The sequence below is a fragment of the Ovis canadensis genome, chromosome 15 (assembly GCF_042477335.2).
Source record: "Ovis canadensis isolate MfBH-ARS-UI-01 breed Bighorn chromosome 15, ARS-UI_OviCan_v2, whole genome shotgun sequence".
Classification (NCBI taxonomy): Eukaryota; Metazoa; Chordata; class Mammalia; order Artiodactyla; family Bovidae; genus Ovis; species Ovis canadensis.
Window position 1 is genome coordinate 86,356,067 of NC_091259.1, and position 13,883 is coordinate 86,369,949.

Below are 13,883 nucleotides of genomic sequence, written 5' to 3' on the forward strand. Positions count from 1 at the left end.
CTTCTGTTTTCCTCTTCAAATTACACCCCAGGAAGTCTGAAATAATACAGGCTGCTCTTCTGAGGCACAAGGCCTGGGATCGTCTCTCTGTGGGAGCATTTCAGTCATGCCTTCTGGCTCAACAGCTGTTTGCTTCCCGGAAACTGGGTGATAAGGATTGTGGCTCTCTGGTGACTCACGCAGGCAGAAGATCAGGTGCTGCTTCTCGTAGTCGAAGAATTTGATTCTGTACTTGCCATACTGAATGGAGAGAGGATAGAACACAAGTAAGAACAATATAGACTTCTGTTACTATACTCAAGGTTGTGTTTCTGTGTGTGTGTGCACGTGTGTGTGTCTGTATGTGTGTGTGTGCCTGTGTGTGTGCATATATGTGTGTGTCTGTGTGCATGCATGTGTGTCTGTGTGTCTCTGTGTGCGTGTGTGCGTGTGTGTGTGTGTGTGTGTGTGTGTGTGTGTGTGTAGAACCTCTATGGAAAGAGCCATCTGGTCAGAGTTCATTTACTGTCAAAGTGAAGGCACTGAGGAAGGGGAAGGAAATATTGTGGTGCCTTTTTCTTTATTTAAATATGGGCAATTCTTGCAGGGATGCTTTATTCCACTTGCACATGACACCACCCTTATGGCAGGAAGTGACGAGGAGCTAAAAAGCCTCTTGATGAAAGTGAAAGAGGAGAGCGAAAAAGTTGGCTTAAAGCTCAACATTCAGAAAACGAAGATCATGGCGTCTGGTCCTATCACTTCATGGGAAATAGATGGGGAAACAGTGGAAACAGTGTCAGACTTTATTTTTGGGGGCTCCAAAATCACTGCAGATGGTAACTGTAGCCATGAAATTAAAAGACGCTTACTCCTTGGAAGAAAAGTTATGACCTACCTAGATAGCATATTCAAAAGCAGAGACATTACTTTGCTGACTAAGGTCCGTCTAGTCAAGGCTATCGTTTTCCAGTGGTCATGTATGGATGTGAGAGTTGGACTGTGAAGAAGGCTGAGCACCGAAGAATTGATGCTTTTGAACTGTGATGTTGGAGAAGACTCTTGAGAGTCCCTTGGACTGCAAGGAGATCCAACCAGTCCATTCTGAAAGAGATCAGCCACGGGTGTTCTTTGGAAGGAATGATGCTAAAGCTGAAGCTCCAGTACTTTGGCCACCTCATGTGAACAGTTGACTCTTGGGAAAAGACTCTGATGCTGGGAGGGATTGGGGGCAGGAGGAGAAGGGGATGACCGAGGATGAGATGGCTGGATGGCATCACGGACTCGATGGACGTGAGTCTGAGTGAACTCCGGGAGTTGGTGATGGACAGGGAGGCCTGGTGTGCTGCGATTCTTGGGGTCGCAAAGAGTCGGACACGACTGAGCGACTGAACTGAAGTGAACTGATCGTTTATTATTATTCCCATGGGAGCCATTTTAAAATCTTTGTCCTGTTGTAAATAGAATGGTGATGGAGGAGAAATATTTCTGATAAGTTTTCAAGGTCTTCTTCAACCCATGTGCTTAGAATTCTGCTTGAAGCTCAGTCTGCTTGTATCCATTCATCCATTTAACATATATTTGTTGAATAGTTACATTATAAAACACATAGTCATAACTCTGGTATCTACTTCATCTTTCATCCTTTAATTCCATCATGGATCTCATGCTGTGGTTTACTCATTTTAAGGCTTGATAATATATAAACTTACCACTGGGAATTTGAGTCATTTCCTAGGAGTCTTCTTAGTTAATTTAGTCTGTGCCCAAATGCACAAAGGCAGCAAATATCTTGAGAGGAGGCATAGAAGTAATGGTTTAACTCTATAACCTAAGAGACACTTGATAAACGTTTAGTTTAAGGAATTAATGAATAAATGATAATTCAAACCCCCTCTATAATTTTACCCTATGTTCAGTTACAACACTGTGAGCCGTGTTTAATTTTTTGCTTTTCTCATTTTTTTGACACCTTCCCTTCTATATATTTCTTCTGTTATTTAGATATTAGACTTGACCCTTGGTTCTCTTACTATCATAAATAAAAATAAATGTCATGGTGATAAAGTAATGATAGTTATTTGCAGTTACTCCCAAGCTTCTGGATATTTAAGTGGTAGGAAACTTGGAAGAGGGAGTTGGTGGAGAATTTTGGAGAGTTGGCAAATGTGGATGAAGGGTTGATTTATGAGTATGGTTCCAAAGAAGAAGTCTAACGTTTCCAGAGTATGAGCACAGGACCTGGGCCTAGAGGATTTAAATAATACTTGTTAAAGGAATGAATGTTTGAAGAAAGTGGTAGAAAGACTGACAGTAAAATGGGAAGAACAGAAACATTTAAGGCTTATCAGAATTAGTTGTGTTGCAAAACAGCTGAATTTAGAGATTAACTGATTGTAAGTAATGTGGTGTGCATTGGCTTTGAAATTATAGTAAATAGAAACCTAAGCCTCAAGGGATATGTCTCTCGAATGATGGAGAAGTGATGATGTCTCCATCCTCTGTGAAGAGGCAGCATGTGAACTGGATACAGTTCTACAGAAAGGACTTCTGGAGGGGGCCAGGCTGCCTCATGAACTCCAGTGAGACAAATCTCCATTGCTGTGAGGGAATGAGGAGAGAATTCAAAGTGTTATAAGTTTAGTGATCAGCCGAGGAGTTCACAAGGATTCCCTGGCACTGAGACTGTAAAGTCTGCCTGCAATGTGGGAGACCCAGGTTCGATCCCTGGAGAAGGAAATGACAACCTACTCCAGTATTCGTGCTTGGAAAATCCCATGGGTGGAGGAGCCTGGCGGGGCTACAGTCCATCGGGTCGCAAAGAGTCACTCAGGACTGAACGACTTCACTTTAGGTGTTTGCAAACTTTGGAGAGCTCTGACTTGTTTGTGGAGTCATTGTGAAGAACAACTGACTGAAGAATGCAGTCAAGGTTTCTTTCTTTCTTTTATTTTCTTTATATCTTGGCAGGAGACTTTTCCCTAATTGGAAGAAGGTTGTCTTCCCAAACTGGGAAAACCTATTTTGAGAAAGTTGCACAATTCTGGTTACCACAAAGTCCACCCAGCAAGTGACCAAGCTACACTCCTTTGCTTTTAGAAAGCTCCTAAATTCTTCCAGAAGGAAGCAGAGCCTCTTCCTAAGCACGTAATTCTCAGGATCCATCATTTCTTCTCAAGGAAAGAGATACCTTTCTGTGGTTATCCTTCTGCCTTCTATCTTGAAAGCCAACTCTAAAAATCTTGGTAATAATCCTTACATGCTGGTGTTTAAGCTGAGGTTTAAGAAAGTCAACAGCTGAGAGATCCTGGAGTTTGCCTTCCTTTTTCTTTTCCTCAAGAAATCTGAGTTAGAGGCGAGGTCCTGTGTATTATGAGGCATTTGAGGTGAGTTTCATGTATAAATGAACCAAAACGAACCTAAACTAAAAATAACAGCTTAGTTTCCTCCAACAGCTAGAATTAGTTGACATAACTAGATATATAGATGTTTCATGATTTAGCGCTTGTTGAATGTACTGCCATGCCTTCTATGTGATTTAGCCTGAATGATTTTTAAGATCATGAAGTCATTCCTTCCACATTTTCTTCTTTTCTTACCACACCAGATTCACTTATTTAAAATCTATATCCTGCAGATGAATGGATAAGAAAGCTGTGGTACATATATACAATGGAGTATTACTCAGCCATTAAAAAGAATACATTTGAATCAGTTCTAATGAGGTGGATGAAACTGGAGCCTATTATGCAGAGTGAAGCAAGCCAGAAAGAAAAACACCAATACAGTATACTAACATATATATATGGAATTTAGAAAGATGGTAATGATAACCCTGTATGCGAGACAGCAAAAGAGACACAGATGTATAGAACAATCTTTTGGACTCTGTGGGAGAGGGTGAGGATGAGATGATTTGGGAGAATGGCATTAAAACATGTATAATATCACATATGAAGTGAATCGCCAGTCCAGGTTTGATGCATGATACTGGATGCTTGGGGCTGGTGCACACGGACGACCCAGAGAGATGGTATGGGGAGGGAGGTGGGAGGGGGGTTCAGGATGGGGAACATGTGTATACTTGTGGCAGATTCATGTTGATGTATGGCAAAACCAAAACAATATTGTGAAGTAATTAACCTCCAATTAAAATAAATAAATTTATATTAAAAAATAAATAAAATCTATATCCTGGGCTTAAATAGAGATGCTCTGATAACATACTTGAAGCCAGAATCTCCAGCCTGATCTCCTCAAGACAAAGGTGTAGACCTTTCCAAGAACTGCTTCCTAAAACATTTCTCTAGTGCTTAGGATTTCTAAACATACCTCGACAGGTTGGAAATCTCCAAGAACAAAAAGTGGGCCTACGTCAATATCTGGGTCTTTGGGGTAGATGTTTGTTTTTACATGGTGTTGGAAGTGCCGGTAATTCCACCATTTTGAAGATAAGCCCTAAGGAGAAAAGAACATTCATTAGATGCAAGATTTCTCTCCTGAAATACCTTTCATTATCAGAGTTTTCCAAAACTAAAGAAAATCAACCCTGAATATTCATTGGAAGGACTGTTGCTGAAGCTGAAGCTCCAATACTGACCACCTGATGTGAAGAGCCAACTCACTGGAAAAGACCCTGATGCTGCGAAAGACTGAGGGCAGGAAGAAAAGGGGATGACAGAGGATGAGATGGTTGGATGATATCACCCATTCAATGGACATGAGTCTGAGCAAACTTTGTGAATTGGTGATGGACAGGGAGGCCTTGTGTGCTGTGTTCATGAGGTCGCAATGTTTCGGACCTGACTAGCGTCTGAATAGTAACAATCAGAGTTTTCTGCCTACATCTCCAAAGTTTAATTAGGATATGGATTCCTGGAACATGCCGCCACCCCTCATTCCTGGGTCACAGAATGATTCATTGCCTAGAGGCTCTAAAAGCTTACCAGCAAATAATTATCTTACCCAGGAACACAAATTCCACGTTAAAACAACTCCTGATAATGAAGAAGAAGAAAAACCATTGAAATGAAATGTTTTTCCATCTTTCTTTCTTTTTTTTTTTTGTCCTCCTTTTAAAAAGAAACATGAAATAGGTAGAGCAGATAGAACACTTCTTATTTTATAAAGAAAGAAACTTCAGCTCTAAAACTAATTAGTTCTGGGGAGAAAATGGCCCCAGGGTTCCTACTTCAATGAATATTTTAAAGAATCATGGATCTGAAGTCATCTCCTGTGGGGGCTTGCCTCTGATCATCACATGTTCAAGCTTCAGTGATCTCATTACATATGAAAGAATAAAAGTATTTTAGTTGATGCTGAGCTCATGTCATCTGTGATTAAGTTGTTTGGGACTTTTTTCTCTTTCAGTGAAAATCTTAAGGTTTTAACAGAGAAAAGGATTTGGAAGCACATCAACTTACTTGCATCCACTGGATATATAAATGCATCTGTGTGGTTTGGGAAAACCATCTACCCTTTGATGTTCAGTTTCATCTTCAGTAAATATAGTATAATACAATGACATTTACCGGCATGGGTTGTTTAAGGAGACATGAATTGCTCTCTGTAGAATACTGGCATATTGAGATATTAAATTTCTCTTCCCTTCCCCTATTATGTTAATACTTTATAGAAGAATAAGCAATAGTCATAGCTTTTACTGAATATATGACATCTCTCAAAAAGTGATTAATGTGTATTTTAGATCTCCAGTGCTCAATAGAGTAGCCCTTATCTATGTGTGGCCACTGAGCACTTAATAAGTGACCAGTCAAATTGAGGCGGGCTGTGTAAGGATATAATACATACTAGATTCAAAGCCTCAGAATGAAAAAATGATTTTTATATTTCTTTTGTGTTAAAATGAAAATATTTGAAATATATACAGGAATAATAAAGTTGGAAGAGGGTATTTGCTGTGACCAGTGTGTTCTCTTGGCAAGATTCTGTTGGCTTTTGCCCTGCTTCATTCATCCTAAGGTCAAACTTGCCTGTTATGCCAGGTATCTCTTGATTTCCTACTTTTACATCCCAGCCCCCTTTGATGCAAAGGACATCTTTTTTTCAGTTTTAGTTCTAGAAGGTCTTGCAGGTCTTCATAGAACCATTCCACTTCAGCTTCTTTGGCATTAGTGTTTGGGGCATAGACTCCGATTACTGTGATATTGAATGGTTTGCCTTGGAAACGAACAGAGATCATTTTTTAATTTTTGAGACTGCATCCAAGTACTGCATTTAGGACTCTTGTTGATTATGAGGGTTACTCCATTTCTTCTAAGGATTTTTTGCCCACAGTAGTAGATATAATGTTCATCTGAATTACATTCGCCCATTCTGGTCCATTTTAGTTCACTGATTCCTAAAATGTGGATGCTCACTCTTGCCATCTTCTGTTTGACCTCTTCCAATCTGCCTTGATTCTTGGGCCTAACATTCCAGGTTCCTATGCAATATCGCTCTTTACAGCGCTGGACTTTACTTCCACCACCAGTCACATCCACAGCTCACCACTGTTTTCACTTTGGCTCTGTCTCTTCATTCTTGCTGGAGTTATTTCCCCACTCTTCTCCAGTAGCACATTGGGTACCTACCGACCTGGGACTTCATCTTTCCGTGTCATATCTTTTTGCCACTTCATCCTGTTCATGGGGTTATCAAGGCAAGAATAGTGAAAAGGAGTACAAAATTAAGCAGGGCAAAGGCTAGCAGAGTTAGCTTGGCTTGGATTACTGTGATTCTAAATGGTTTGCCTTGGAAACGAACAGAGATCATTCTGTCATTTGGTTTCTCACCAAATCCTAGAACATCATAGAAAAGCTGATATCCAGTTGAAGTCCTAGTTTTAGAGATGAGAACACTGAGAGCCAAAGATAGAAGCTGACTTGTTCAGGGTTGTACAGTGAGCATTAGCAGAGCCTGGGCTAAAACCTACTTTCATCAATCCATGTCCTGTTATCTAGCATCTGTCCATCTATCCATCCATCATTCCATCCATCCATCCATTCCTTCATGCATTCAACAAATGCTTATTGAAGGCCTACTGTGTGTTAGGCACTCTGTTAGGCCCTGCATTTCAGGGGTGCATAGGATAGTGTTCCTGTCCTTCTGGAGCATATCTGAGGGGGATAAGACCAACTGCCCCTGATTTTTCCAGTAGTCTGGGTTTTGCAACCCTCAACTCTTAAACCGAGCCATCTAACTTTCCATGGTTTCTCTCTTTTGTTAAACTTTTATCTATTCTGCATCATTTCTTTTATTTGTACATTGTCTTCCCAGGATTAAATGGTTTGCTGGATTCCCCTAGCCTCCTAGAAGTACATGTCCAGACCCCTTCTAAGAATATCTCTACTCATGACTTTATAGGGTATACGTCCTGAGAAGTGGTTCTTTAATGGTGTACCAGGGATTGGGCCAAATAGTTTGTTGGCTAAGAAAAAACAGAACTTCTTAAATAAAATTAACCATTTCTCCTAAACACTTAAAATTCTAATTTTAGCATATATGTTATAATGTTTGTGTGTGTGTGTGTGTGTGTGTGTGTATAGTCACTACATTGTTAGTATATTTACATTTACTTGTGGGGTTTGTAGTAACATCTTTTGCTGATAAGTGTATGTAGAAAGCACTGCTTAGTGAAATGACTTTCAGAATCCCATCATACTCCTGGAACATTCTGTACCTTGAGATGACCCATCACAAATTTTTGCATCAGGCGGTTCCACTTGGACTTCTTAAATATGGAAAGGTGTCCCATGTCATGTTGCAGAAATGTACCCTGAGCCTAGAAGAGACAGGATTACTGTCAGAGAAGTTGACAAGTTAAGAAGAAAGTAGTAAGTGAGCCCTCTGGTAGACCTGGGAACCCCTGGGAATATTGAGAGAGCTCTGTGTGCATCTGCCCATTTGCTGTGTTCTTTCCCATCTCTGTGCCTTTGCACAGGTGGTTCTGTTAGCTGACAATACTCTTCTCTCAACTGTCACAATCTCCAGTGTGGAATGGAAGGAGGATGCCTTTGGAGTCAGGTTGACTAGGGCTCTAAACTGTCCTTCACCACTTTACAGGTTATACAACTCTTGGCAAGCTAGTCAGTACCTCTAAACTCAGTTCTTTGTTTGAGAAGCAGGGATTATACTATACCTTGCTTATTCAGCTGTTTTGCAGCTGAATGCATGTAAAATTCCTGATAATGCTAAGCAGTCAAATATTTGTTTCCTTTCTTGATTCCAAAAGTTGCTTTTCAAAGAATAAAGCAAGTTGACTTTTCAAGAAAAAAATGAGCAGATAAAATTTTGTAATTAACACTGATGTTAATTCTCCATGAAATCATTCCCAGTTGCCTCAATTAGAATTAGATAGCTCTTTCTGCTCCAACAGCACATGCTTGTTTCTTTTCCTTCTGCCTTATATCATGTCTAGATATTTCAATGACCAGCTCCTCCCCTGGAAGACCATTTCCCAAGTGTAGGGTCAGGGTGTTTCCCTTTGTGTCCACAATACAGTGTTGTGGTCATAGAATGCCATCTTCAGAGATCTGTGCTTCATTCAAAGGATTTATCAATTGCCCTGCTACATGCCAGCTGCTGATTGCCATTTCTGGTAGAATACATGATCCTTCAGTTCAGTTCAGTCACTCAGTCATGTCCAACTCTTTGCGACCCCATGAATTGCAGCACGCCAGGCCTCCCTGTCCATCACCATCTCCCGGAGTTCACTCAGACTCACGTCCATCGAGTCCGTGATGCCATCCAGCCATCTCATCCTCGGTCGTCTCCTTCTCCTCCTGCCCCCAATCCCTCCCAGCATCAGAGTGTTTTCCAATGAGTCAACTTTCAGCATGAGGTGGCTAAAGTAATGGAACTTCAGCTTTAGAATCATTCCCTCCAAAGTAATCCCAGGCTGATCTCCTTTAGAATATACTGGTTAGATCTCCTTGCAGTCCAAGGGACTCTCAGGAGTGTTCTCCAACACCACAGTTCAAAAGCATCAATTCTTCGGCGCTCAGCCTTCTTCACAGTCCAACTCTCACATCCATACATGACCACTGGGAAAAACCATCCTATTATCATGTAATAATAAATAGACTCTCTTCATAGACTGGTATACTGATAAGTATTGGTGAAATGAGGCTTTTGGCTAGGGTCTCAGGTAATTTAAAAAAAATACAGATATATAGCTTCTTTTTAGTAGAATCTTTTTTTTTTAAGTGGAAGCATGTTTAAACAGCATGTATAAATAGTGATATATATATATATACATATATATATATACACACACACACACGTATAGGTATAAATTAATGTGGGGCTTTCTTTCTTCATGGTGGCTAAGACAGTAAAGAATCTGCCTGCAATGTGGGAGCCTCGGATTTGATCCCTGGGTCAGGAAGATTCCCTCGTAAAGGGAATGGCAACCTACTCCAGTATTCTTGCCTGAGGAAATCCATGGACAGAGGAGCCAGTTATAGTCCATGGGGTCAAAAAGGTTGGAAACAACTGAGCGATTAAAAAGAGAACAAAATAAGCTCGTGTGTGTGCCTATAGTCTTAACAAAATCATCGAACAACCATGAGAAACGTCGGTTGGTTAATGAACGAAAGACAAAGGTGAAGGTTACGTGGCCTAGAAAGGAACTGCAGTTTCTGACATTGTGCGGATAACGTCGGGCAAAGAGCAGCAACTGTCAAGGATAGTTACCACATGCCAGTCTCTGTGCTAAGTACTCTACAGAGTAACTTGCTTAGTTCTCCTCAGAATATTTCCATAAAAAGTTGTTACCCCATGTTACAGATAAGAGAACTGGGGCCCTGTGGGTTTTGATAACTTAGCTTGACAGGAAGTGCCAGGCAGCCACTGATACCCGTGTAAAGAGAGAAGAAAAATTCTGAGGCTTCCCATAGAGCCACTGCCTAGGCTTAAGATACCTACTTACCTGAGCAACTGTGAGAAGAAAAGAAATGAATATTGTGATAAGCCAGCCACTGCCAAAATGCCACACTATTACCCAAGCCAGGGCCTCCAAAATCAAGATCTGGGCGAGGTGAAGGAAGAAGAACCCCAGGTTGGCATTGAACATATTCAAGGTCTCTAATGTCCTCCGCAGTTCTTGGAAATCTTCCACCAACCGGGACTGTGAAATAAGCATGCAAGAAAGGAATTAGTTTCTTCAGTGGAGAGGGAGCACAGATGAGCACATATTATTAATCTATTTTATCAGTGTATGATACCTTAATTTTATGAATAGTCATTTATTTATTTAATAAATTTAATTAGGCATAATTTAAACAAGAAAACGAAACCTTAAAAATTTTTAACAAAGCAAAATGCTTAAAACAAATTATGATAATATTTTTCTTTTTTTCTGGAGAAGAGAAAAATGAGTAGTGATTTGTAAACTGTCCTCACATTGTAATGGGACTTATAACTTACTTCTTTTTGGGGGGATGGAGGAGGTTCAGTGAACAGATACATAACTTTAATAATTCTTTTTAGAACTGATTAATTAACAAATTTGATGCAGATAATTTCTTTTGAGGTCTTTATTGAATTTGTGGCAATATTGCTTTTATTTTACGTTTTTGTTTTTTGGGGGGCTGTGAAGCATGTGAGATCTGGATTCCCTGACGAGGGATCAAAGCTGCACCCCCTGCATTGAAAGGAGAAGTCTTAACAACTGAGCTGCCAGGGAAAACCCCTTAAATTAATTTTCTACTTTTCCAAACCAAAAAGTTTATTGAAGTATAGTTGATTAACAATGTTGTATTGGTTTCAGGTGTACAGCAAATCATGTATATATATACACACACACACACATATTGTTTCTTCAGATTCTATCCCGTTGTAGACCATTACAAGATATTGAATATAGATCCCTGCCGAACAGTAGGTCCTTGTTGTTTGTCTGGTTTGTATGTAGAAGTGTGTAGCTATTAATAATAATGGCCTTTTTAAATCAATGTGTTGTTTGATCTCTGATTATACTTTGGGGAACTTTGCTATCTATACGGATCTGTGTTACTTTCTATGTTATCATCTGTTTAGTGTGTGCAAAAGACTCCTCTATGAAAGATAGCATTCACTTAGATTAGCTCAAAGGATGAATTTCTTGTGAGATGCTCAGAAGCTCTGCAGGAATGAGACAGGGTGCCCTTGGTATTTGTTGGGTGTCTATTGGCTGAAGGAGTCCTTATTCTGTGTACATGTACTGTGCTTACGTATGTACGTCAAGTGCTAGCATGGATTTATGAACTTGCACATACTCAAGAGTCAGCGAAAGGCCTGGGAAGAAATATCTCCTTAGCTTAATAACTATAGTGGGTTTGAAACTCAGACTGTTGAGAAAGTGACCAGGGTGTAAGAATGAAAACTTGATTGTTCAGATGTAAAAGAAAAGAGTAAAATTTGAAATATTAATTAAAAAAAAGCTATGAACAATCCTAGAAGCAATAAAATTCATTTCAAAATTCACTGATACAACTTTTAAATGATCCAATACCTGGGAAGGGTCTGGATGGGCTCATCTCTAAAGACCCCATGAACATCAGAATGCTGGTGGCCACAGATAACTTTAATAGATCACACAAGTGTGCTAGTCAACAAAAGGGTTCAAAATATAGTACTTAGGTGCAAAATCAAAAATGAAAGATGATCTCTGTTCATTTCCAAGGGAAACCATTCACTAGCAGAGTAATCCAAGTCTGTGCTCTGATCACTAATGCTGAAGAAGCTGAAGTGGGATGGTTCTCTGAAGATTTACAAGACCTTCTAGAACTAACACCAAAAAAAGATGTTCTTTTTATCATCAGTTCAGTTTAGTCGCTCAGTCGTGTCTGACACTTTGTGACCAAATGGACTGCTGCACGCTAGGCTTCCCTGTCCATCATCAACTCCTGGAGCTTACTCAAACTTATGCCCATTTAGGTGGTGATGCCATCCAATCATCTCATCCTCTGTCATCCCCTTCTCCTCCCGCATTCAATCTATCCCAGCATCAGGGTCTTTCTAAATGAGTCAGTTCTTCCCATCAGGTAGCCAAAGTATTGCAGTTTCAGCTTCAGCATCAGTCCTTTAAATGAATATTCAGGACTGATCTCCTTTAGGATGGACTGGTTGTATCTCCTTGCAGTCCAAGGGACTCTCAAAAGTCTTCTCCAACATCACAGTTCAAAGGCATCAATTCTTCAGCGCTTAGCTTTCTTTCATCATAGGGGATTAGAATGCAAGGGAAGTCAAAAGGTACCTGGAGTAACAGGCAAGCTTGGCCTTGGAGTACGAAATGAAGCTCAGCAGAGGCTAACAGAGTTTTCCCAAGAGAACAGACCGGTCATAACAAACACCCTCTTCCAACAACATGATAGATGACTCTGCACATGGACATCACCAGATAGCCAATACAAAATCAGATTGATTATATTCTTTGCAGCCAAAGATAGAGAAGCTCTATACAGTCAGCAAAAACAAGACCAGGAGCTGATTATGGCTCAGATCATGAACTCCTTATTGCCAAATTCAGACTGAAATTGAAGAAAGTAGGGGAAACCACTAGGCCATTCATGAATGACCTAAAGTAAATCGGTTGCAGTTATACAGTGGAAGTGAGAAATAGATTCAAGGGATAACATCTGATAGACAGAGTGTCTGAAGAACTATGGACCTAGGTTCATAAATTGTACTGGAGGTGGTGATCAAAATCATCCCCAAGGACAATCACTGCAAAATGGCAAAGCAGTGTTTGAGGAGCCCTTACAAATATCTGAGAAAAGAAGAGAAGTGAAAGGCAAAGGAGAAAAAGAAAGATATACCTATCTAAATGCAGAATTCCAAAGAATAGCAAGGAGAGACAAGAAAGCCTTCCTCACTGATCAATGCAAAGAAATAGTACAATAAAGGACAATAAAGCACAATAAAGGACAGAAACCATATGGACCTTACAGAAGCAGAGGATATCCAGAAGAGGTGGCAAGAATACAGAGAAGAACTATACAAAAAAGATCTTAACGAACCAGATACCCATGATGGTTTTGCGATCACTCACCTAGAGCCAGACATGCTGGAGTGTGAAGTCAAGTAGGCTTTAGGAAGCATCACTACCAACAAAGGTAGCAGAGGTGATAGAATTCCAGCTGAGCTATTTCAAATCCTAAAAGATGATGCTGTTAAAGTGCTGCATTCAATATGCCAGCAATCATGGCAAACTCAGCAGTGGCCACAGGACCTGAGAAATCAATTTTCATCCCAATCCCAAAGAAAGGCAATGCTAAAGTATGTTCAAACTTCTGCACAATTGCAGTCACTTCACACGTTAACAAGAGAATTCTTAAAATTCTCCAATCTAGGCTTCAACAATATGTGAACCAAGAACTTCCAGATATTCCAGCTGAATCTAGAAGAGGCAGAGAATCCAGCAATCAAATTGCTAATATCTGTTGGATCATAGAGAAAGCAAGGGGATTCCAAAAGACATCTACTTCTGCTTCACTCACTATGCTAAAGGCTTTGACCATGTGGATCACAGCAAACTGTGGAAAATTCTTCAGTCGCTGGGAATAGCAGACCGCCTTACCTGCCTACTGAGCAACCTGTATGTAGGTCAAGAAGTAACAGAATTGGACATGGAACAACTGAGTGGTTCCAAATTGGGAAAGGAGTACATCAAGGCTGTATGCTGTCACCCTGCTTATTTAACTTCTATGCAGACTATATAATGAGAAATATTGGGCTGGATGAAGCAGAAGCTGGAATCAAGATTGCCAGGAGAAATATCAATAACCTCATATATGCAGATGACAGCACCATTATGGCAGAAAGTGAAGAGGACCTGAAGAGCCTCTTGATGAAGGTGAAAGAGGAGAGTGAAAGAGCTGGTTTAAAATTCAAGATTCAAAAATGAAGATCACGGCAACTGG

General features: G+C 40.2%; 1 protein-coding gene across 1 annotated transcript in view; it reads right to left on the reverse strand.

Annotated features, from left to right (window-relative positions):
* LOC138420212 (fatty acid desaturase 2-like protein FADS2B) overlaps positions 1 to 13,883 on the reverse strand; it is a 39,727-nt gene that overhangs the window by 9,265 nt on the left and 16,579 nt on the right. The window contains exons 3-6 of the mRNA XM_069553342.1: positions 9,911 to 10,108; positions 7,661 to 7,762; positions 4,312 to 4,437; positions 180 to 240 (exon numbers count right to left, since the gene is read on the reverse strand). Of these exons, the coding sequence (XP_069409443.1) occupies positions 180 to 240; positions 4,312 to 4,437; positions 7,661 to 7,762; positions 9,911 to 10,108 (487 nt within the window). The remainder of the gene's footprint in view (positions 1 to 179; positions 241 to 4,311; positions 4,438 to 7,660; positions 7,763 to 9,910; positions 10,109 to 13,883) is intronic.